This window comes from Ceratina calcarata, unplaced genomic scaffold (assembly GCF_001652005.2).
Source record: "Ceratina calcarata isolate Rehan_Ccalc_2016 unplaced genomic scaffold, ASM165200v1 scaffold211.2, whole genome shotgun sequence".
NCBI classification, from domain to species: Eukaryota; Metazoa; Arthropoda; class Insecta; order Hymenoptera; family Apidae; genus Ceratina; species Ceratina calcarata.
Window position 1 is genome coordinate 760819 of NW_017142786.1, and position 26486 is coordinate 787304.

Sequence of the window (26486 nt, forward strand, 5' to 3'; positions counted from 1 at the left end):
GTAAACTATTAATGCTAGCGACAAACTTTTATACAGAAATTGTAGATCTCGTCGCTCTCTACAAGAAAGGTCCTATGCAATTTTCCCGTAGGACCAACGGTTTAGGAGTAATTGAGGAAAAACGAAATTTGTTGTCAAAAGTTCGCCATTTCGACGCTGGGATGGTCGGATTTTGTCAACATCAATAAAATGCCGATTAATCGTACGTAACTCGTTAAATACTTGAGTTAGAAGAAAAATGCATAGAAACTTTCTTTGTAGAGGATATCAGTACCTACGACTTTCGTATAAAAAGCTTTTCGCCAGCGTCAACAATTAATTGAATATTTCCTTCTATACTTTTTAGCACAATAGCTATTTATTATTAGCATTGTTCTTCCGTCGTCTGATTTCTTTTTAATTATAGGAAATGCGTTTTTCTAAGATACATAAACTTTTGGGATTGACTGTATAGCCAATACATCCTTATTCTGAAGAAAGCTGTGGTAGCCGTAGAAGAAAGTAACAAAAGAAGGTATATCGATAATGCGCTCCTCCTAGAGCGGTCGGTGATAAGAACCGATAACCTAAGTTGAAACTTCTATCAATCAGTCGGATGCGCGACGCTTTCTATGCACCAAGCATACAATCACCGATTGGAACAACTGTCGCAGCGTCTTTTTGATAGATTTTAGAACTTTATCCCAACGGTTGCAAGCAAATCCAAAGGCAACCATGCCGACCGTACACGCGTGCCTGCCGTTCGTTACGTGGAACACAAAATTGCTGAAGAAATCGTCAAGGCCGACCTGGGTCAGCCTGAGGCTGGGTAGCGATCAGAAGGGTGTGCTTGCGCCAAAGGACGAGGTGGTCAGGTTCATCAGCGATTGTATGCGGAAAGCCGGCGCGAAATCCGACGACGGTCACATCGTCGGGCATCACTTGATGACCGCCGACTACCGCGGTCACTTCAGCCATGGCATGAACAGGCTCACGCTCTACGTGAAAGACCTTGAAAGTGGAATGACCGATGCCAAGGCCGAGCCAGAAGTCGTCAAAGATTGTAAGGTAGAAAGATCGTTTCGAAGAGGAGATAATTTTATTAAAAAAAATTATTTAATTCAATCAATATCGATAGATAGATATTTATTTATATTTGCTTCCCAGCTCAGAAATGAACTTGACTTGCAATATCTTCCCTGACATACAACTATCTCTCTATGTACAACCTGGGACAATGATTCTCGATCTGTTTTTGAGTGTTAGTTTTCAATGCTCGTGTACATGATTCCTATTACAAAACGAAGTTAAAGAAATGCATTATTCTATTTAGATTAAGAATTCAATTCTAAAGTGACTAAACACGTAAATTGTTAAAATTATTAAACCAATGAAAGCTAATAACATATTTTTATTTCTCTATTAACTTTTTATTTATACATTGACAGCTTTGAATTATATAATCGCCTTAAGTTTAAGAAACTATCGCACCCTGTCGCGAAGTTCTGGACCGGTTTTTCCAGGCCGTGGCGCTGGTCAGCGGGAACAATGCCCTCGGTCAGGTGATCGGTAACTTCTGCATGGAATTGGCCATAAAGAAGGCCAAGAAATTCGGCATAGGAATGGTAAGCGCACGTGGCTCGAACCATTACGGCATCTGCGCGTACTACACGAGCATGGCCATCGAGCAACAGCTCATAGGCTTTACCTGCACGAACACCAGCCCCTTGATGGCCCCTACTCGTAGCAAAAAGTCGGCTCTTGGGACGAATCCTTTGTCCCTTGGAATGGGCGCCAAATGCGGTGATGAATTTCTCCTTGACATGGCCACCACAGCCGTAGCGTTAGGGAAAATCGAGTTAGCTGTCAGGAAAAAGGAAAATATACCTGAAGGATGGGCGCTTGGAAGCGATGGGAAAGTCACTACCAACTCCGAAGAAGCGTTCAAGGCTGCCACTCTGATGCCTCTCGGAGGGGAGGAACGGAATTCGGGTTACAAAGGTTACGGTCTGGCACTAATGGTCGAAGTACTTTGTGGTATTCTATCTGGCTCGCAGTTTGGACCTAACATCAGAAAATGGACAGACAAAAAGAAGATAGCAGATCTTGGCCACTGTTTCATGGCCATAGATCCAGAAGCTTTTGGCTGTGGGTCGAAGGCCAGGTTGACTGAGCTGCTTCAACAGTTGAGGGAGTTGCCTAAAATCGGTGACAAGCCTGTCCTAGTTCCTGGCGATCCGGAAAGGGCGCATATGATGAAGGTTGATAAGGAAGGTGGGATAGAGTATCATGCTAACATGATAATAGCCTGCGAGGAGTTGGCTAAGCACATGGGTGTCAAGCCCATGAAACTCATTGCTAAGAAAAATTAGAAACTTGCTCGATTCGAATTCATTTCAGAGTTCGTTTTTTATGCTAAGGGTCCAAGATTCATCGTAGTCTGCGAATGATATGTGCGTACGAATTACTATTATTTACGCACGAGTTATTAACAATTCGACTACGTCAGTTGGTGACATATTTCTATCAGCTTGTCCAGCTAATCTAAACTTTCGACGTAGCATGGAACTGATTTCGAATGCAAGTTCATGCACTTAGCACTGGGTTTCTAATTACCACTGGAAATTGAAACGTCAACTCAGATACCACGAAATTCTTCGACAATTTTTATTTGTATTACCATTTTTAGATCTGTTTATATAATAATTTTTAGACTTATTTGTAAAACAATTTTAAAGTCATTTATATGACCATTTTAAGAATATTTAATAATCTTTACTTATCAAATACTTGGACGAGTTTACAAATTTTTATATTATATGAAATATCATATATAATTGTATAAGAGAATTATACACAGTTATTATATATTCTATTAATAATTCTATACAGTATATTTATAATCATGTATATAGTTTGAAATACAAAAGTATTTTATACAAGTATAACATGTTTTTCATTTTATCGTTAAGATGGTTCTATTAAAATGCAAGGCATTACAGATCGTTAGTAGATACTTACTAAACTAGATACACAATTTGTTCTTGCTTTCCTTCGAAGATCTAAAAAATCTTCGTAATCTATAAGAAATTATCATTAAGAAACTCGAAATCCTAATGTAATTTGACTCCAAACGCGATTTTATCCGATACACAATGTCACTCTAATACACGACCCTGCCCTCATACATGAAATTTTAAACAAACCCTTTGTAGTGGCATCAAAGAATGGTTAATATTAGAAAAAAATAACGAAACTAATATCGAGAGAAGAAATAATAGAGACTCAATATTTCTTTTAAATTAAACTGCAAGAATCAAGCTTTCATTCGCTATGAACGACATCATTGAAAAAATCATCGAAGTCCGTGCACGTTGTCAAAAACTTTACTAATTTTCAAATCTCGAACATGACCATAGATATTGTTGCCAGTTCGTGGTAGAAAATTTTAATCAGTGATCAGTCTCAAGATTAACGTTCTGGATTTTAAATACAGAGTTAACGCGTAAACATCCGCAGTCTGTTAACCATAGGGAACGAATTGGGCCTGGTTAATAATGTGTTTTGCATTTCGTGCATGTTTGCGACAGGAAAGGAACGAGTTCAGTTGGTCGCGTGACAGTATCGACGATTTGATGATGGAAACAATGATATAATATCGCGTATTGCGGTCTGATCGTTGGTCTATGATGACGACGACGGCGGCCTTGGACTTGCTCGCGAGATCTCGATTCCACTCGTTACTGTGCAAAATGATCGGTGATTACCGATAGACAGGATGGAACCAGACCGGTGAACAACAACCGAGCCATTTGCATAATCGGGACGATAGATCCCGGAATCTAGGATCTCGTGTCCATTGATCTGATCGTACGTTCGCGAAGCGTGAAGAAATTCTAGCTGCGAATCACGTGTGTAGTTATAAGCCTTTGGTTCCCAATCGAAATTCATTTTAAAAAATTCAAATATATTTCATGTTTTTGTCTCCACGTGTATTCGTACTCATTTCAGAATTGAACAGCTTTTTTATGGTTTTTTCTGTCTACATAATCTCCGCAAAAATTAGTGCTTCTTTTAAGTACAGTGGATTCTTTAATTAACTACTCGAGTTAAAAGATATATTATAATTGAAGCTTAAAATTTATTAATACAAGAATATAATATTTTCAATTTTATATCGTCAGTCAACAATGACTGACATTGCGTTTAACTTGTTAAATTTATATAATTATTAAAGTAGTTCGATTGCTTTCTTCTCTTCATTTTAATCTCACCTAATTGTACCTCATTTTCAATTGCTATTTATAATAATATTTATTTTACTGTCTTGAACAACTTTTAAGGAATATTCAAGTTATTTGGTCCAATATTAACAAAATTATTCCATTATGAAAGTATCCCCGACTGTATGTTTAATTTTTTGTAGAGCGCACAGAAATCATTTTTTATAAGAGATCATAATCGAAGGTCTTCAAATTTTCCACGCCGTTAATTGGCTCGCTTGTTAATTTTTAGGTAATTCGTTCGGTAAATCGAAGTTTGTTAAAGCCGTGTCCTTGTTCCACTAGCCAGGATATGGCTTCACCCGTTTCCATCGATTTTTATGAAACTTCGTTATAATAAAAATAAGCTAAGCTTTCTAATACCCCAAGGAATATTAAGTCTTTCCAATATTAAATCTGTATTACTTATGCAGTTCTGAAATGTGGCTCACTGTATAAATATTTGATATTTGATATTTTTATCAATCATTAGAGTATTTGTGTTTTTTTTAAATTTCGTTTTAACATTCGTGATGAAACTGATACTCGATTGTAGTAGAATCGATGTGAAGTTGATGGTCACTGGTATAATGTGTTGTGGAAGCTCGATCAACGAAATTTGATCACTCGTTACGGCAAGGCTCATAAAATCTCTCGTGACAGACGCACATTTCTAACGAGTAATTATCCCGCAAGGATGCGTTCAATACCACCGAGATTAGCCTTGTCAGCTTTCATTAGGATTAATCAGATTTGAAACATCTGATTAAAAACTGGAGACTGATTAGGTATCCACTATCTTTGTCTTTTAATCTATGTACCTGATATTTAACGAAAGGGTAGAACTTGAAATACTCGAACTTTTTTTAAGGGAGTTCTATCGATAACAGAATTAACAAGCAGATTTTAATAAAATTTCATTTTTCCAATTTTTGGTCACGTCACAATTTTCACTCACTGTCATTTTATGTATCTTAATGTTATTTCTGTAAAATTTTATGGTATCTCAATATGTCGTTTTTATATAATTTTATATTTCATCTTCATATGTTGTCTTAAAATTAAAGAAACCTAAGTCCGTGAGTAGAAATTAGGATAATTACCTTATTGCTAGATAAAGCTTTTAAAAGGATGTGTTTCCATTTGTAGAGAGAGAGAGGATTTCTTCTTTTCATTTTTACATATTTTACGTCTTTTGAGAACTTAAAACTATTAGTGTGTGTTTTTTTGTTAATAACTCAGTAACGAAAAAGGAAATCCTTGCAAAAGGAAATTGTTGTTTAGAATGGTCCACCTAATATGTCATTTTCGGCTCTAATACATTTTCTGGTACATCCTGCATATACATAACTTATTAAGTTTGATTTATTAAAAGAATTCATTTTTATCGTTTTGGATCTATACTTGAATACAATATTGAATAAACAGTTAGTTAAACTAAGTTTTTCGAGGATTCACAGAGAAGTGACTGTTTTTTTAATCATGCGACGAAGTAACACTTTTACGACGCATAAATGTTAATAATAATCGAGGGTGGGCGACCAGACCGATTTCTCTGTCTCACCAATCAGTAAACAGGGTTATCAAAGAAAGTCGTAGACTCTGAGTCTGCCTCGGCTCCGCGTTATCATTAACGTCGTTACGCTTACAATTTTATGTAGTATCAACATCAGTCAAGTGAAGATGAAGTACTAAAAAATGCAGATCCTTCATTACACACTACAATTTATAATATTTTAATATTCTAACGCAATTATGTAATAATATGTCGTGCAGTTATCAATTTAATCATTATTCAATTATGTTATGCAAAATAAATCATTTGTGTTATGAATATGAAAAATGTGACTGAATACTTTTTGTCCTCGTGATGTGCCTGCAGCTTTTGATATTTTATGTATTTTAATAGATTACATGTGTATTTCAAATTTCTGCATTTTCACTTCTTTCGTAAATGCATAAAATCCGTAGTCTAATCATTATAATATTTTTTNCTATTAGTGTGTGTTTTTTTGTTAATAACTCAGTAACGAAAAAGGAAATCCTTGCAAAAGGAAATTGTTGTTTAGAATGGTCCACCTAATATGTCATTTTCGGCTCTAATACATTTTCTGGTACATCCTGCATATACATAACTTATTAAGTTTGATTTATTAAAAGAATTCATTTTTATCGTTTTGGATCTATACTTGAATACAATATTGAATAAACAGTTAGTTAAACTAAGTTTTTCGAGGATTCACAGAGAAGTGACTGTTTTTTTAATCATGCGACGAAGTAACACTTTTACGACGCATAAATGTTAATAATAATCGAGGGTGGGCGACCAGACCGATTTCTCTGTCTCACCAATCAGTAAACAGGGTTATCAAAGAAAGTCGTAGACTCTGAGTCTGCCTCGGCTCCGCGTTATCATTAACGTCGTTACGCTTACAATTTTATGTAGTATCAACATCAGTCAAGTGAAGATGAAGTACTAAAAAATGCAGATCCTTCATTACACACTACAATTTATAATATTTTAATATTCTAACGCAATTATGTAATAATATGTCGTGCAGTTATCAATTTAATCATTATTCAATTATGTTATGCAAAATAAATCATTTGTGTTATGAATATGAAAAATGTGACTGAATACTTTTTGTCCTCGTGATGTGCCTGCAGCTTTTGATATTTTATGTATTTTAATAGATTACATGTGTATTTCAAATTTCTGCATTTTCACTTCTTTCGTAAATGCATAAAATCCGTAGTCTAATCATTATAATATTTTTTATAAGAATTTTGCTTAATGTAAAATATTTATACTCTTCAAGAGATTTTTTTAATACAAAGCAATTTTATTTCAACATATCCGTTTATGTTGGGAATTGCAAAAACACTACATGACAGCATTAAGAAAAGATACAAAAAATATTAAAGAAAATTCAAGTACAATTAAATAATACATGGTCGATCCACTTGTTTCACCGAAATTCCCTTGACTGGAGACACAGATGCATAATCATTGGGATTCGTATTCCACGCCATCCATATTGTTTATTTATTCGCGTCGCGTCCTACGACTAGAAATTGGCAAATGGAAATTTCATCGTTCGTAAAATGCACTTTCTACGTGCGCTACGTGTACTTGAGATCAATCGACCGAGAAAACAAATTTTCAAATCGAATAAAAATTGAGGGAAATGGTAATCCGAAGTAGATAGCACTTGCCTCCCTAACAAGCTTATTCTATAAAAGCCTGTTCGAAAGACATAACGTTTTTAGATTATGGTTTCTTTATAAAAAAAAAAAACAGCTGGTTTGTTAACGTTGTGTGAACCGCAGGATCTCTAATAAAAGTTTAAGAAATGCGATAGAAAGCTATTTCCAATATATCAAGGAATAAACTGTAGGAAAAATTGTATTTACACAGAAATAAGGTTTAGAAAATTGTTCGACATATTTCATTGTCATAGAGAATTTTTAACGTATAATTTCTAATACATATTATCTACTATTAACATTATTACTATTACAGTAATCGCTTGGCAGGTTTAGCCATTTGCAATTTGCCTGATAACAATAAAACGTCACAAGGTCTCTTGTAGTCATAACTTAATCTATTTTGTTAGGATTTATAGATGAATAATCACCAATTCGATAAGATAACGTAAATGTAATTCATAATAGTAACTATATAAACTTAATACGTAACACAGGATTAATAATTAATGATTAAAGTATCATGTCCAAGTCTATGACCACAAATGGCCATATCGTACACGCATGCAACAGCGCGGGAAAGGCGTAACGTATATTTTTTTAATCCTATTTGTAAAAATAAGGATTTGCATAAATATCTGCAGTCTAATAATAACTTCTTTAATAGCCTTGTAAAATTGCTCAAATTTTGTACAGTATTACTATTGTAAAATCTAATGACTATTAAACTTGAAGTGCTTTGTCATTATTCACATTTAAAGGGTCATGCAACTTGAGGAAGAGACTGAGACACGTTGCATTGTTTGTTTCTGTACTCCCTGGGGAATAGAATTTGTTTTGCAGGCCGTGAACGTAAAAGGGGTTCAAAAGTTATCGAGACACGCTTTGTTTGTTGCCACATTATTATCAGGCAGGCCGCAAATGCGTGCTCGGGCTATCTCGTTTCTTTTCTCGGTGATAACACGCCCGCGATGCACGAGGGATTCTTTTTTTCTACAAACGAAAAAAAACGGCGCTAAGAATATTCATTACATAGTTCCTAGCTTGGGAAATTATTCATAATACATTGTTTATTAGAATGTCGTGTAATTATGGAAATTGTTAAATTGGTCCATGAAATATTTATTTATTTATACAGATATATATATAGAAATAAATATACAAACTATGGATTAAGATATAATTTTTTCTATCAGTCTGACTAACTGACTGACACAGCACGTTTGTTAGAGTACAAAAGTTTTCAGTAAGATCATTCACACGTTTTATGTACTTGGTAATTCGATATGCAGTAATTCGTGCAATATTCGATACTTTGGAGTTTCATTTTCGACTGATAGCTTTAATAATCATTTTACTTGTATTATTTCTTCTTTTTATAAATCTCGGATTTATTTACAGAACTTGTAAATTTTTTCATAATTCCAATACCTACTCTAAAAATACTTTATTGTTCTCTGGTTAGACCAATTCTAGAATATTAGCCCACGGTCTGCTTATTATAAAATTCAAATACAGGCCATCGAGAAAGTTCAACATGAATTCTTACGACTCTTTCCGTATCATAAGGGTATTCTCATTCTTTTGATTTATCACAACTGTGATTCTAATCTCGCCGAATCTAAATTAAGCACACTAGAAATTAGCCAGTAAGACTTAGATAACTTTTTCGCTTATAAGATTATCAATGGTCTTATTGCCCCGACTTAATTGTTAAATTTAAAATTAACTTTCTGGTTAAAATCTTGAAGAAACATGAATTATTAACATCGTTAAACATCACTGGTTATTATAATTAATTATATTATACGCTCTAACAGTTCACACTCATACAGTTTAAACCCTATTACATTTTGTGTTAATGCTTTGTTACGTTCAATGAAAAATAAGAAGCTGGTGGGCTAATCTAATGGTCAGTTGTGGTAAACAAGAGTGATTCGAAGAACAGGGCTAAACAGGAAGGAAGGGCCCAATGATTGGACGAAACGATCCTGTCGAAAATGCAATCGTTGCACTGTTGACTCGCATCACGAGAATGTAATTTGGTTGCGACTCGGCCATGTGACTGGCATTAACTAATTCAATGCTCTAATATACAGGCATGGGGTCGTGAACCCATGGGACATCCGTGGTGACAGTCGTTCAAGAGACACTATAGATATACAGTTTTGTCATCTTATTCAAAAATTAGTTCCCTGATTTCATTTTATTACGTTATTTAATAAATATAATATATAATATATAATATATCACAAGAAAACCCTATCTAATATAAAAATTGATTAATGTGCAGCGTGTACGTCTTTCGTACACAGTACACACATTCAATTTCCTCATAAATGCATAAAGTTGGCAGTGTATTAATAGCTGAAACACAGTAGTAACGTCTATACTAGGTCAGACAATTATGAATAGCCTGTGAATGGGTTTTTGAAGAACAAGAACGTTTCAAACTTTTGAATATATGAATCGATAAACTTTTGAATGAATGGAAGACAATAGCTAGTGGTTAACAGGGAGACAATGGGAGTCGAGAATTATGCAAATTTAGAAACGATTTTCGCGAAGTGGCACGAAAGTGTGGAGATATTACCTGCATTGTTAAGAATGCATTACTATTCATTCTGAAACTATAATTGTTTTTCAAGTAAGACAATTGTAGCTAATTATTAGACTGCGGATTTTTATGCAAAATAAAATTAAATTATCTTGTCAATTTAAAAATGTAGTCTGGATTGAGAATTCTTTTATTAACGAATTTTAACTTATAAGATCGGATGAGGAAATATTTGAGCAAGATTTCATATAACTCAAAAGTTTCCATTATATAAACATAATAATTTTGTTAATCTGCGATGCATGCCAAGGCAACTTACTTGCAATGTAGCACACTTTCTAATTGCTGCATTACAACAATAAAAAATTCAAAATTTTAAACATGTTTCATTATTTTAACTTTAACCAGAAAAACTTTAAATCTTAGTGATTCCTGACGGAATGTTAAACATTGAATCAATTAAGAATATTTTGTTCGGTTCACATACTTTTGATAATAATAATTAACAGATTTCTTTTAAACACTATGAATTGTATTACCTCCATCCGTTCTTTAATTCACGTTCAGGAAACTACAACCGCACCTGAATTTCTTCTCTAAAATCTTGGGAAGTTTACAAAATTAGCACTCGCGCCTTGTTAATATATTACCAACACAATTCTCTCTGTCTCATTCTTATTAAATCCATGCGTACGAGTTTCGCGTTTGATTTGACGGTGACGCGATAACTCATCTTACGAGGAGTACATACAGATCGTGGATGCAACACGGCGTTCCTGGTTTCTAAAAATAATACATCTTCTCTTTCCCGGAGGATTCATAAAACTTGCACATTTTGCTCGTAAAACGTGGAACGCGACCGGCGTACCGAAGTTTTGCCAAGCATTCAAGTACACTCGCAAGCAAAATGCAACAAGTATAAATGCACACCTTTTATCCAGTTTTTCATTTCATTTTTATAGAGTATAAAATAAAGATATGATATTTTTTATGTCACACAATTTTAAAAGTATTTGTTCAGATTTGTTTTATTTATTTATTCCTCGCCTTGCCTTTCGGCTTTGCTGGATTTCCGTGTACATATTCTCTTTACATTTGTTACCTTCCTTTGAATCAGATTCTCTACATTCTTTTTCTTACTTCCTTTTATTATAATGAACTATTTCTTCTTAACGTTAATGATTAATTAAATTAAACTTAAACTTTTCAACATCAAATCAAAACTATCCACTATATTCTTTTAAAACTTGTAATGAAAATAAACTATACTAATCTGTTTTTGTTTTAATAAAATAAACGAATTAAACTGTTCACGTAACGAAATTGCTTTCTTGCTAAGCCAATAGTTTCTATGTTTGTGTAACGAAACCGTTGATCGGTCAGGTGTCTGGTTTTGTACAGCGCAAAATCCTCCATTTCGGTTTCAAGTTCAATCGAACGATTTGTTGACGCACTACTCTAGGCAAATTTACTGAGTAGTCGGCGTGATCCTTTATCTCTCGCTACCTCTTTGCTTTTCGGGGATAAACACGCGAATTTACGGCCCGCGCCCGGTCTTATCCGATAAATACGAACAATCTGCCATCGGTGCTTCGTTAATCGCGTGTCCGTTGCGAAATCCCGACCGGCGAATTGGCTTGAGGTACGTCGGTTCATTTATTTGTTGCTTTTTTCTGAACAGAAGGGTCGTGCCTCTTATATTGCAATTTATATTCTAAGTTCATTGTGATGTAGACAATTATAGTAATTGAAAATTGAGTGTAGTGTATAGTTTGTATCATATATTTTGTTACGGTATCAGGGTGGAAAATGTGGATCCAGATCCATATTACAATATTACGAACAGTTTTATACTATGATACAATGAGCAGTGATTTATTGTAGACGATTATAGTAATTTCGTGTGGTATACAGTTTGTTGGCTCAACGCGGGCCCTACCTGTGCTCTCATTGGACAGTGTTCTACGTTAATAGTTCAAAAACTCACTTTGCATTTTGCAAAAAGAAATTGTTACTCAGAAACATCTCTAGAATCACCGGCATTAGCAGTCGGATCGAAAATTTTTTTATCAGGTATAGCATGATTTCAAGAGAACTTTCACGTGATTATCACGTGGAAATTCTCTACATAGTTCATAGTGTTTGCTAATGACAGAGTAATCTCTACTGATCACGATTCATGGTTCACCCTGTAGATTGTATTATACAGGGTATTTCGTAAATGGTGGGCAAAACTTCAGGAATAAATTCCTAATGTTCAGAGAAGACAAAAAATTATATTAACATAGACTCGGAAATTATTAGTTTCTGAGTTATTAAAGTTTTCATGCCACAATTCTTCTGACATCGTCTTAGAGAAAACGTCCACCTTCTGTCTCAGTACAGGCCAAAATTGATTTGTTGCCAGATGTGTGTGCATGATACAAAATACAGGACGTCCAACTGAACAGTAGTGTGTCACGTGCGATCTGTAAAATGAGAATGATATCACAGTAGAAAGATCAGCACACTACAGGATTTACAACTGAACAGTAGTGCGTTACGTGCGACCTGTGAAGTGAAAATGGTATCAGAATAGAAAGAGAAAGAGAAAGAGAGAGAGAGAGAGAGAGAGAGAGAGAGAGAGTGTGTGNCTCAAAAGTGTAACTAATACGTAAATATTAAATAACTTTTCAAAAGTTACAGAATAATATATAACACTTGTATATAAAGTATTTTTATTGACGTCAAAGAATTATACAAATTGAAATAATAACAAACTTTTGGTTCACCCTAGTAAAATAGAAATGAATTAAAAGTACACTTAAAGAAATAAAATATGAAGTATTCGTTGGGTAAATTTCGCTTGTCTCTTGATATTCGTTACTGAATATTGCAGATGATAAAATTGATAAGGGAATTTATTTAATCAGAAATTATTGACTGCAGTCTCTTTTAATCAGCAGAATTTCTATGGAATACAAGCTGTAGAATAGAGTTGAAGCGTGGAGACGTTATATCGCGAGCGGCGACGTCGACAACAGTCGAGGCTAGCTAATGAGTCCGTAAATTGGACCAGCCTCAGGCCCTCCCGTATCTGAGGTCCAGAGAGCGGTGTTACGCTCTTCACGCTTCCCATTGTCAGTGTGACTCATTTGCTTCGTGTACGACGTGTGCTCCTCTGTCTATTCAGTTCTCAACGCCTCCTTTTTTTCGCCAATTTCACCGGCCGCGTTTTGATACCAGTGTCAGTGACGCGAATCTTCCAACCATTTTTCGATCCATTCTCGATTCGGATGTCTTCTATGGACCACAAACAAGTCCATACACCGAAGCCTGGCTGCACGGATAGTTCATGCAATTCCAAATCATCTCTAAAGAACGTTTTCCACGACTGGAGAATGAATATTCGGTTTCAAGCGTTCGCTCAAAGTTTTCTGAAAAAACTGATTCCCGACGATAGTTTCTGAGAGGTTCTAAGGATGATCTTCACCGTTTCCACGCCGTTACGTAATTCGTTTTATCCACGCTCGCACGAGTTCCAATCAAGAGTGATACTCTGAGTTATAAAAGGATTTATCATCGTTCATATCGTTTAACGATTAAGTACGATATCGAGCTATTGTTTCTGGGTTAGTGGCGAAGTGTCCAAAAGAATGGCGAATCAAGCGACGAAGAAGGAGCTCTTGGACGAGCTCCATTACCATCCGGATGGTAGCGAGGAGGAGGTCGACAAGGAATGGGAGGAATTTACCAGGTTGATGGCGAAGTTGAGAGAAAATCGACGGAACAGGCCACACAGGTACTCCGTCCAAGCTTGCAATATTGATTTAAAAATCTAAGGTACAACGTTTTGTACCATGACACGAATCAAGACTTTTTTATAATGATTCATGCAATTAATCATGTGATTCATTCTAATGTATTACAACAGAGAAACGGTTCTCTTGTTTGCAATGTAAATGTAGCTCTAAGCTGCAGTATGTAGATACACGAATTCAGAGATTAAATTCCATCTGAGAATAAAAATTCTATGTTTAACTCTTTAAGGCATACGATTTTAAAGAGAAAAACCCAAGTTGCACGGAATTTTAAATAACTATAAATAAAATACTAAACTATATGACTATGAGTAACTTCAACTTTTCAAGGTGGCTTAAAATATATCCCACCCTGCATAAAAAGCTAAGCAAAAGATAGCACAGTTTTTAACCCACTCTACCCCAAAGAGTTAGCTCTTTAAACTCGATGTTTCGTCTTACAGTTCGACAAACATAATAAAAAAATTAATTTTCATAAAATAATTCGGTCCATAAGGCGTCAAATAATTTGTACAATTGAAATTCCATGTTTTCATTCATGAGCATTAGGACTTCACTTCTCCTTAGTATTCGGTGAGTCCTTGTAACTTAATTATATTTTAATTTTTGTCAGACCCTCGCAAGCGTTTTATCCATGTCCCCCGCCAAATGCAGACGAGGAGCAACAGGATTTCGATCCCTTCGATTACATTAACACTATTGTAAGCGAGTCCACAATCATTTGCTGAGCTCTGTTCTTTAACTCTTCTACTGTGTTTCTAAAAGTTTATGCTTAGCAATAAGATAAATCGATTTTAATATGTGTGGTATAAATGTTTTAAAACATGTATAAAAATAAATAGCAGAAAAGATTTTTGTTCAACTATTAGAAACTGTAGAGAAGGAATATAGTAGCAGGGTTAACGCATTGATGGCATCGTGGTACGCATAATATATACATGCACGAGGAACAAATCTTCTGCGTATAGCACTGATATGGCTCTTCCGTTTTCTAATGCAATTTGCTGATGATTGCACGAACGCTTTGAATGTACAATTGAAAGAAGGACAAAATGTACAATGTCCAGTCTACACAAATCTCAAATATGCAAAACGAGATTCTACTATCACACAATTAATTTCATAAGATTTTTCTTACATAAGGAAATTCTTTTTGTTGCGTTAAAATTTAATATAAATAATATAAATTTTTTTTGTAATTCCAATACCAAAAATACTTTATTGCTCTCTCGTTAGATCAACTCTAAAGTACTGGTCCATGTTCTAGTCTGCTTATTATGAAACTCACATACAGGCCATCGACAAAGTCCAACATAAATTCTTACGGCTCATAAGGAAAGCCTCACCTCTTTGACTGATCACAACCATGACTCTGCTCTCGCCTAATCTAATTTAAGCACACTAGAAATCAGGAGAAAAGCCTTATTAATAGTTCTTATAATTAATAAAAAGTTATCACATTAGTCTTTCATTGATTACAGACTGTTCTTTTTACAACTCGTACGTTACTATTTGTGTTAATATTCAACGTTTATAATATGCAAAAATAAAAAAATACATTTACATGCAAGCAAACAATATTAGTGCAAAACATTCATATTTTGATACACAATTTATACGGTATAAAAAAATATTTTTCCTATCATCGCAGATGTTTAGGTGGCTACAGTTAGATAGGCCACCCTGTAGATAACTCTATTTGCTTTGGCGCAGTGATTTCATTTATCAATCTTCTATACACATTTCATTCCTCAGTCACGTTACTCAATCAATGAATCATCCTATCACAATATAATAAATTTTTTCTTATATTTTCACTTTCTTGTATCCTTTCTGTTGGAGGTGTTCCACGAAATGGACGAGAAATTGAAATTTGGCGAGTGCTGACTTGCCTAAGATGCCATTGAACCAATGCCGGACAGATTTATTATTAAACCGTGTTTGTTGCTACCAGACAAATCCCAGACGAATTGGAGTTAGCCGGTTAGGCTTGCATCCTCTGCCAAATACAAAACCGTGTTATGCACTTGTTTTAGAAAAACAAAGAGTTTTAAAGTTGTAATGATTATATCAATAACACCGTGATATAAAGTTCAAACAAAGTGATATACAGTTTAAATTATAAATAATGTAACAAACAATGACTATACAATGAATATACAACAAATAATAATTAACAGCAGACATATTAAAGTACATTTTTCAGATTAAATCATATTTTTTAAATTTGTCCTGGCTATAAATTAAAATAGTGATAAATATTTGAAATTTTGCAAGTATTTAATCATATTATTTATCATATTAAACTCATCCAATCTCTTCTATTATCTACAAACCATTATTCTTCATAACTTAGTATAGTTTACTTAATCTGTATTCATGTAACAATTTGTACAACTTCAGTGATGGTTATTAATGATTCTACTGTTGATGCGACCATCTGAAATGAAGCTTCAAATAAAAGAAAGTTTAAAAAAGTATTCAAATAACATATCAGTAAACTACAAGTTTTTACGAAATAATCCAATGCGCTGAAAGTATGAACATTGCATGTGATGCATAAATGTATAAAAACATACAAGAAAAAGCGAATGCATATTGCAATGCTTAAATGATAAATGAAATTCCAATCTGAAATTACTTTTCTTAACTAACCACCTTAAATCTTACATTTTCCATGAAAATCCGCTGTCTACATATCAGTTTAAATAAACGTTTCTCGTGTTAGAGCTTTCAATAACGGGTCACGATCCATTGTCAGCTGCGTGTAACTTCCCCCGGGTCGGTTCTTCTCTGTCGGAGCAACAGCCGGGTGTCCGAGCGCGACAAATCGTTGACAAATTCGCGCAGAGAAGCTTGGGAACAGGTTTCATAAATGTGGATAAAATGTCAGACACGGTGGTGCGTGCGGTACCGTACACGCATAACCGATCGACCTTGACACGAAATACTTGTCACGGGATCGCTTTGCGGTGTGAATCTATGTAAAATTAGATATTATAGCAGAAGTGTCTCAGCTTTGAACGCGCAGTTATAATTAGAAGGTATCCTTTCTATCGAGTCCCGCTTGCGAATCTTCCAAATTACGCTCAACCTTAATTTAATTTTCATCTCGTTTTCTGCAGCAATGACACGATTAAATGAAATCACAAAGCGTTGAATTTATGCTAGCGCTTGCGATTATTCCTAGGCTGCAGATTGTTGCATATAAGTAATAACATTAATTATACTATACATAATAGAGACAAACAAACAAAAAATGTTGGAATAGAGGATTAGAAGAGAATGTGGATGTACTACGATAAATGATTTGTTACTAAAAAAAAAAAGAAATCGGCTGGATATAACACAACGCGGAGATTCGAGACTGAAGCTAACTAAATTGGAATTTAACATAAAAATATCTTCTTTGTAGGAAGCATTAAGAGCAAAGATCTCACTAAATTTAAATAATACATAAGTACTTTTAATTAAAATAATATAGGAAAATCTTTCATTGAAATTATATGTACTTGACTTTCAGTTCTCCATTATATATTTTGAAAATTTAGTTACTGTGTTTTCTCAATAATTTTCTATTGATTTCTTCCTAAATCCTATCATTTAAATTTCTTCAATGAATAATTTAATGTTTTAATATTAAAAATTATGTATATGTTACATAGGAGGCATAAGAATTTTAGAAAGGGTTAGATCAGGCATGATACAAAAACGATTGAGAAACACCAACATAAATTTTCCTGTTCGTGTAATATTTATATATTTCTTTGCTTAATTGCATAATTGTATGAGCTGTCAGCCTCGTTAAAATTTTTAACTAGTACACGGAAAACAACAAAGTTTCAAAACCCTATTAACATCCTCGATTACAATTAAGTGTTCAAAAATTTGATCTCACGCTGTACATTTTTAAGAGAACATAAAAGCAAGTTGTGTAACGATGAACGTAGGAATCGTTCGTCAAACAATGATTTAATATGCTCGTCGCGAACAGGAATCGCGTGCCGATGCATGGTTACGTCCGTTCATCGTAACAAATCGGTAATTTCGAAAATAATTCTTACGCGGTGCACCGAACGTTATTATTCGATACCGTGTATCGATATAATTATTTACATCCATCGATGCATCATAAACTGGTTGAGAACAACGTTAGTTAGTTTAGTATAAATAATTTTTTCATTGTGCTCCTTTATAAAGCAATAAATTTATGTAAAAATTCTTCTACTAATATTATTTTTATTTGAAGTGGTATTTAAATATGTAGTTGTTTATTAAAATTTAAAGATCTCGATGAATATATATGTATATACTTAAACAAATAAAAATACCAACAGTGAAATATAAAAAATTATAGCGGGCTCCATTATTACTGCCTAATTTAAATGTGGTCTCTAGTAGTAAAAAGGTTCCCCATCTCTGAACTATACCATTTATAGTTCTTTAAACTTTATAGTTCTTGTATAACTATCAAAAATGTAGAATTGAATTGAATTTGCAAGGTGTCAACCTGTTGCATAAAACAGTAGGTAACTGACGGAATTTCGATGTCTGATGGTCGATTAGATTTTCAAATACTGCAATCACAGTTTTTGTAAGACATTCTTTTATTTATGAACTGATCTGAAATCAGTATCACTTTTTTTCTTGCATTTCTTAGAATTGTTTTATAGTTTAGAATTCTTTTGAGAATAGAGTACCAAGTTATGTGCTAAGCAATTTGTTTTCTGCAATTGTTTTCACATCGTTAATCCTATTTTTCAGTAGATAATTGAATACAAAAAAATTGCAATTAGTCTTCGGTAATTGTTCTCACATCGTTAATTCCAAATCTCATTTTCCAATAAAATGAATACAAAAAATGGATCTGTCAATGAAGAAAACGACGCGTGACCTTTGTAAAGTTGACAGTCTAGAATAATTCCACCCGAAGATCAGCAACTTTGCATGGGAATCGGTGGGAACGGTGCTTGCGCACACGGAAACATTGCATCTGCAAATCTGCATACCGGAGGAATGTCATACATATGTACATACGTACGTACGCACGCGTTGAACGCGTGTAGAATCGAACGCCTGTACATAGTACACACTCTACGTGTCACGTGAGAGGAGATCTGCACGCTGGTCACGCGTGTCGCATAAACGTAACGAGTCCTTAAGCGCTCATTCATGCGGATAAAAGGCATTGCTTAGAAAGGCGTCGCGTCGCTCGGCGCGCTACCCTTTCCCGTTTAGTTTGTAGGATGTGCATACATCACCGGGAATTGAGCAGCGCTCCACGCGTTCCCATCAGGATTTCACGCGAATTATTACACCCGATCAGAAACGAATAGTCATTGCGTTTCAGATACAAGACGATATATTTGCATAACGTGTATCTCATTTCCAAAGAAACATTTTCCAGAAATTATCTAGTGTCTGCTATTCATATTCGGACACAATTCAAAACGGAATAACTAGTGTATTGCATGGAAATAACGAATACATGCAAAATATATTATACGTACATAATTTACTGCAATATTATACATACATAATATTGTACATACGTAATAATTGTATGCTAGATTGTAGGTTGAATACTACATATTATATACAAATGCATTAATAGATATGACAAAATACTGGGCTGTCCTTTATTTCCTAAATTATGAGGGACATAAGTTTTTGATACGGAACTTTTACAGTCCAAATTCAAGTATTTTGATGGAAAGTAATTTCTTTCTTATGTTATTATTTATATACAGAGATACAATAGTCAAGTTGGTTTTTCCAAATCTGGCTACATATTTTTTTGCATCATTTGACAGAGTTTTCCAACACGATTTCATTTATCCTTCCTTTACGAGGTCGATTTTAATTAGGTTTTGAGATATGGAACTCAAAAACTAATTAATTACTGCGGAGTGGGAATGGGAACCACAGCAAGGCGTCTTGTAGCTAAATTACTTGATGATACCTATGTCTGTGTTAGGATCGGCAGGCCTAAAGGACAATACTTTTCTTTGCCTTCACTGTCGAAGATTACTTATTGCCGAAAAGGACTGTCCTTTTTGTACCTGCCGACCCTAACACAGATCATAAGCGGCTTAGTCACAATAGGATCTCTGTTGTGGTTCCCATTCCTACTAAACTAATCCAACATGAAACGAAGGTAAATGAACTAACATACCATTATTTTTAGTTTTGGGGCACCTCAGATTTGCCCAGTTTTTTACCTTTTCACAAAAATATTAATTATTTTTAGAGATTGTATTTTACTATGGATTACTTTTCATGTCGTTGTCTCGTTGAATTTGTTGAAAATTCTCATGATTACACAAACATCCGCAGCTATAAGCTGGGACGGTGCAGATTTATTTCGAGCATTTCCGTCCCTAATTATTCTGGAAGGTGTCCTCGGGTGATTTTGTAACAGGAATCGTCGCGTTCTACGAATGAAGAACGAGCATTGAGCGTGTAACGGCGGTAGAATTCTATAAATACGAATTCGAGTAAATTGTAATCGCGTGTAACATGATGTTAGATTCTAAAATTACGGGGCAGCGATCATTAGAAACTCCAAGGCGACCCGACAGATAATTTAGTAATAAACCGTGACCCTAAAAGAGCCAAGGTTTCCGAAACGGTATCCACGTTTTTCAGATCAGACAAATTTATGTCAGATGCAATTAGATCTATTACAAAATAATAGAAGATATTTCTGCAATTTTATTATTGCGTTTACAATGACTGTACACTTCTTTTCAATTTTTGCAGTTACATGAAATATTTCATTTTCAATAATGCCTAAATTTGACTATAAGGAGGATCTGAGGAATGAGGGTCGTTTAAGAGTACGAGATAATAAAAAGTTAATCAATCTTAACCCACTCATCTTTCTAATAAGTATTCATTTACTTTATATTTATATATTAATTCTCCTCAATTTGCCTAATCAAATTGAGTCTAAAGTAAATTAGCTGTGTTAAATTAAGAGAATAATTTAACAGTACATATATGGAAGATATTAAAATGTAAATTAATACTAATTTATCTTCCTGTTGCAAATAAATTTTCATTTTCCTAAGACATTCGTATTGTTCTACATAAAACTGATTAATACAAAAATGCAACATTGAACTAGTAATCGCAAGGTATTAAAGATAACAGTTAGCTATAACATAATCGAGTGTAGAATTCGCGAGTTATTTCCGTCGGTGTTTTCGCGGCCCGAGAGCTTTCCAAACATTCGATAAACACGGCACTAGGTCCGCGCGGTTATGAAATAACGGACCTACAACAAAAACAGGGAAAGAAACGGTTTTTGTTTTTATATTGATATGTACACTCGCGCAGATGACAGTTGAGCGGTGGGCGCTTAATAGCCGATAGAAGGCAATAGAGGAGCGGCTCGGTTGACCGACACGTCGGGTACCGTACTAAAAATACGAATTTTGTCTGTTGCCAAATTTCAACAAATATCAAGTTCGAACACGTATGTATGTAGGTATGAGTATGGGCACAGAACCCGGCGTTGTTCAGTTGTCGTTCGTCCGCAAAATCGCGTCCATCGCTGGTCCATTTAACTCAGGTGTGAATTCAATTAATCGCCAATCGCGGATCATCGAATTTCTTACCTAATCCAATATACAATATATGGGATTAATATTGAGAATGAATGTGTATTTAAAAATACTTTAAATCAGTGTATAACGTCAAAAGTGGAAAGTGCACTGCTCGTTAAATACTATTTCTTAATGCAGTATGGAATACATGGCATTTAGAGATAGACTAAACGTATTTAAAAGTATTTTGAATGAATGTATAATTTAATGAGTGCATTACGAGTTAAATACTATTTCTTAATTACATATGCACTAGATATAATTGAAATGCAATGAGTGTGTATCAAAACATATTTTAAATGAATGTATAATTTAATAAGTTGGTAGGGTTTGCAAATTACATACATAAGTTATTAAATATCATTTCTTAACTCAATATACTACATAGAATTGACAAAGAATGAATGTATATTAAAAAATATCTCAAAAGAATATAGAAAGCATAGCAAGTTATATACATAAGTTATTAAATTCGATTTCTTAAATCAATTATATATATAAACTATTAAATACCATTTCTTATTTTGCAATACATGGAATTGAAAGATAGAACGAATGTGTATTTGAAAATATTTTAAACGAGTGAATTTTGTATGAAATGAGTAAACGTGGAAGTGTACGTGTACATAATTTAACAAGTGCATATTAAAACTTCTAATTAGTACATAAAACATGTAGATAAATCGTTAAGTACCAGTGTTTAAATATAGTACTTGAAATGGAATTCGCAAAACAAACTGCAGACGGGACATGTACATAGGCGTAGTAAGTGATCTGTGGATAAATGTTGACTTACATTCTGACAAGGTACCAGGGGAAATAGTGAATGTTAACTCGTATCGATAAATAGATAATTTCAAATCTGTTCAGATTTAACAAACCGTTTGTCTAATCGCACCGTGACAAATTAAACAGCTGGCAATTGCCGCGTCGTCGTTGTCGTCGTCGAGATGCGATAAAATCTTTTAATGACCGATTCGCAGCAAGTTGCCGCCAAAAATATCAGGTATCGAGGCTTGCCAACAAGCGTAGCATAGTGCGAACAATCGAGAGAGCGATATAAACCAGCGACAATTGCGCTATTGTCGTGAACCGAAGTGAAGTGTAGAAAATTGGCGGAACATTAAGTCGGTGCGTGAGGAGTATCAATCTTGTGAAATCTGTATAATGCAAGCATTTTGTAGAAATCTAAGAGGTTTAATTAATGCGCAATGTATGTATAGTAGATGTCCCAATTTCTGTTTATAATGTCTACTCGCTGGTTTATGATTATATAATAAATAATAGAAAAAAGCTAGCTGAGTAGAAATTGTTATCTAAACAGAAATTGGGTCATTTACAATATGTATAAATACATAGATAAATTCTTTGTTTCAGCTTTTTTTGCCAAAAAATGAACTTGATTTTTTATTTTTTACTCATTCTTTAACTCAATACTCTCTTTTGTCTCTCATACGTACAATCATTCCGTTTAATATTCGTATTTATTCCAAACCTGAATAATTTTTTAGTATCAGACGAATGGAGAACCCATCCCTGCTATATTGAATTGACGCTAAATTTTTTTTAACTCTACAATTAAACCCTCTTCAATCCAGCCTCAATTATGTCCTTAATCAAGTAACTCTTCTTTGTAACTATTCCTCTCTTCCCTTTGCACTTGTTAAACCTTTCCCTTTCATTTACTTTTCCCTCATACATTTTTTCGCTAGTTTCTTCCCTTCGTTTAGTCTCACCTTTTCCTACCCGTTCTAAATTTTTCTCTTCTTGTTTCTTTCAAAATTGTGCAATCAGGTGTTTGTATACTTAAACCTAACGCCCGTTTTAAAACTAGAAGTACCGATCTTTTTTTACTCTGTTATTTTTACTAGTTTGATAGTTTCACTGTGATAATACCTGATTTGGACTGTTTCAATTTCTAATTAAAACTCAATGTATGAATTATCGATAAATATGTGTGCTGAATATTGTAGAATTTCCTTATTCGTACGAAGACAGTATGAGATTTTCAATTAAAAACAGTATACAAATTTTACAAGTGCTTGCATTAATCAGGTTCGGAGAATTGATGTTTCGTACATCCCCTCTTAATTAAAACGAAATATTGATTGGAATTAGCTGGAAAGTGAAAGAAAATGTGCAATCGAGTCCTGGTGGCCCATACAGCTTTCTTATACTCGAAGGATGCCTCGTCCGTGACCTGATCGACCGGTCGATCGAGGACTTAGGCTCTAAGAACCAGTTAGAAGATTTTTAGGAATCGTTTCATCCAGCTTTCATGCCGGCTTTCGTCCTGAACAGAGCCTATTTCGTCTGTAACGATGATTATCTCGTAAGTTCAGTTAAATGCTCTTTTCCATATTAAATCAGCTTTCTGGTATAATAATACCCAGAGTGAACCAATTTGAACTAATTCATTACATACTATATCGTTAAAACAAGTTTCACATGAATTTAGTATATTATAGGGCTAATAATAAATCATATGAAATTTTATTCTTAACTCTTATGAAAGAGACAAGAATAATTGATTTAAATAATTCAGGACTTATTGATATTACTGAAGCATTACTGACATTATTACTGAAGCATGAATTTAGTACGTAATGAAGCTAATAGAATTTGCCATATGAAATTTTATACTCAACTCTTGTGAGAGAGACAAGAATAATTGATTGTGAACTATGATAATGCTTTCAAAAACATATTTCACTTTTAGGAAAGCTATTTCGTATAATTATTGTTTTATAATTCACACAAAAATTACATTAATTTATAACATTGATATCTAAATATCGGGTGAAACAACATTAATGCAGGACATAATAAATTAGAGTATTAACTATATTAATATAAATACGTAAATATAATATAATTTAATTCAAATTCTAAACAGGCTGAAATAATTAATTACTTATATTGCTATAAAAGGCTTTATATGAATTTAATTCACCATGAAGCTAATAGAATTTGTCATATGAAATTTTATCTCTTGTTTCAAAAGTTTTAAATAAAATACGGTTATAGATGATTAGTTCTGTTGACTCGAGTCCAATCTGTACATTAAATGATACTAATTTTGCACTAACGATAATAATTAGACTGCGACTGTTAATGCACATTCCTATTATTCTAAATATATAATATAAATAAAAATAAAGAAAATAAGGAAAAGAAATGCATTTAAACACCCGCTTTCTCCTCTAAATATTATAAATTATATTTTGTATTTCCTTGCATATGTATTATTACATACTGTGTTACATCAAATTATTTAAAATTTCCGTAAATGTACAAACATCCGTAGCCTATTGATAACAATTAAATTATACATTTTGTACAAGAAACGAAGAACGCAATAGTATAAACGACACATGGAAAGGAACAGTTTCTATCCACTTCTCTTTATAAAATCTCGTCTTTTCTTTAGATATTGTCTGACATATTTATTTAGTATAAAAATCTGCGTAGTCTAATAATAACGAACGACGAGGGGGGCTTAATCAGAGTCATCGAACCTCATCTCGGTGAAACGTTTTAATCTTATTTTCCTCGCGTTCCATATGTGTAACTGTTTGCACAACGTTGACAATCTACGAACGAGATCCGCATTAGTTATTATTAGGGCCCGAGACGTATGGATCATTTCACGCAATGTTTCACTACAATACGTCCTCGTGCAATTTATGAACCGGTATTTCCACGGATTCGTTGTTTTCCGAATCGTCGCCACAGCCTGATGCTATACGAGCAGTAAGTTATTTGTAAGAATTACACTGTTGTTCCCTCGCCGGTTCTATTTATTAACAAGTGATCAAGCTTGCCAGAATAGTTCGTTGTTATCCATGAAAAATAGACAAAAATGTTTTGTTGGATATATGTATACATTATTAAAAGTGTGATGCATCTTTTTCTTAAAGTATTTCGCATTAATGACAACAAAGGAGGAAGGATTTTTGTCGGTTCTATTTATTAACAAATGGTCTATTTTGCCTGAACAATTCATTATTATTTGTACAAAGTAGCTAAAAACATTTCACTAATTATTGAAAATGTAGAGCATTTCTTCGATAGATTTTTTATTAATAAAAGTAGGGAAAAAAGGATATGTTGTCGTACTTATGTTTCATTGAACTTTTGTAAGTAATAACTCGACTGTGGATTTTTATGCATTTATAAAAGACATAAGAGTATTAAATTTTGATCATTGCACTCAATGTGCAAAAGTATAGAAAATATGGTAAGCAAAGTGGATCCTATGACTTTTAATTCATAAAAATGAAAGGTATATCTAAATTTCATTACTTAACTCTGTGTCCCAAATATTTTATTTTGCATAAAAATCCGCAGCCTACTGATAACGCCTTATCTTTGTTGGACGCATCATGTTGACCGATATTGTATCATATGTATAATCTTAAATATCACGAATCTAGTCCGTGCTATTTTGCTAAAATCAGTTAATGATTTCCCAATCTAATTTAGTTATCTATTTCACTTTCATTCTTCTTAATGATAAAATTTAATTTTGCATGAAAATCCTAAATAGAAGGTCTATACATATACTAATTTTCTTGCAGAATATGAGTATGTGCCCTAAAATTGTTTTTAATCGACTATTGATTTGAATGCACTGACTTCCCTATTCTTAATAAAATTGCTTGCTTCGTGAGTTAATCGCCTGAGCAGAGGGTTTGCAAAGTTACTCGTAAGCAGGATTGATAAAGAACAGTGTTTATGACGTATGAGATATATCACAGCATGATTGATACTATCTGCATGAGTTAACTCTACAAAATCCTCGGCGTTCGCGATCAGTTCTTAAACTGATTAAAGACACCGATCAGGCCTCGTTAATACTAATCGGTCAAATCATTTTTAATAATGCATTGCAAACATATAAATGAGAAGTTGCACACCGTCATTGGGTCGGAAGTAACATTCTCGCAAGTGAACGTGATCCATGAATCGTGGAATCGAGCAATTACAATTTTTCATGTCAAACGTTTGGTACGTATTACATTATAAAGATATTTATACGTAAATATTAATTTGAAGTGTTGTATCATGT

General features: G+C 33.8%; 2 protein-coding genes across 14 annotated transcripts in view; both read left to right on the plus strand.

Annotated features, from left to right (window-relative positions):
- LOC108622231 (putative oxidoreductase YjmC) overlaps positions 1–2798 on the plus strand; it is an 11439-nt gene extending 8641 nt beyond the window's left edge. For 2 of the 4 annotated variants that reach the window (XM_018019962.2, XM_026811343.1), the window contains exons 2-3: positions 668–1047; positions 1503–2798. In XM_018019962.2, the coding sequence (XP_017875451.1) occupies positions 715–1047; positions 1503–2351 (1182 nt within the window). In that variant the 5' untranslated portion in view covers positions 668–714 and the 3' untranslated portion in view covers positions 2352–2798. Of the gene's footprint in view, positions 1–406; positions 515–591; positions 1048–1502 lie in introns of those variants that run through there. The other 2 variants (XM_026811342.1, XM_018019963.2) reach the window with 2 other exon arrangements.
- The window catches only part of ClC-a (chloride channel protein 2), a 50419-nt gene that overhangs the window by 12511 nt on the left and 11422 nt on the right, over positions 1–26486 (plus strand). The window contains exons 1-3 of one of the 10 annotated variants that reach the window (XM_026811334.1): positions 20815–21381; positions 22094–22546; positions 23534–23747. The exons of 1 other annotated variant lie outside the window; for it this stretch is intronic. In XM_026811334.1, coding sequence (XP_026667135.1) covers positions 23694–23747 — 54 coding nt within the window. In that variant the 5' untranslated portion in view covers positions 20815–21381; positions 22094–22546; positions 23534–23693. Of the gene's footprint in view, positions 1–12866; positions 13787–14418; positions 14507–20814; positions 21382–21763; positions 22547–22791; positions 23748–24366; positions 26426–26486 lie in introns of those variants that run through there. 8 more of the 10 variants (XM_026811335.1, XM_026811336.1, XM_026811338.1 and 5 more) reach the window with 8 other exon arrangements.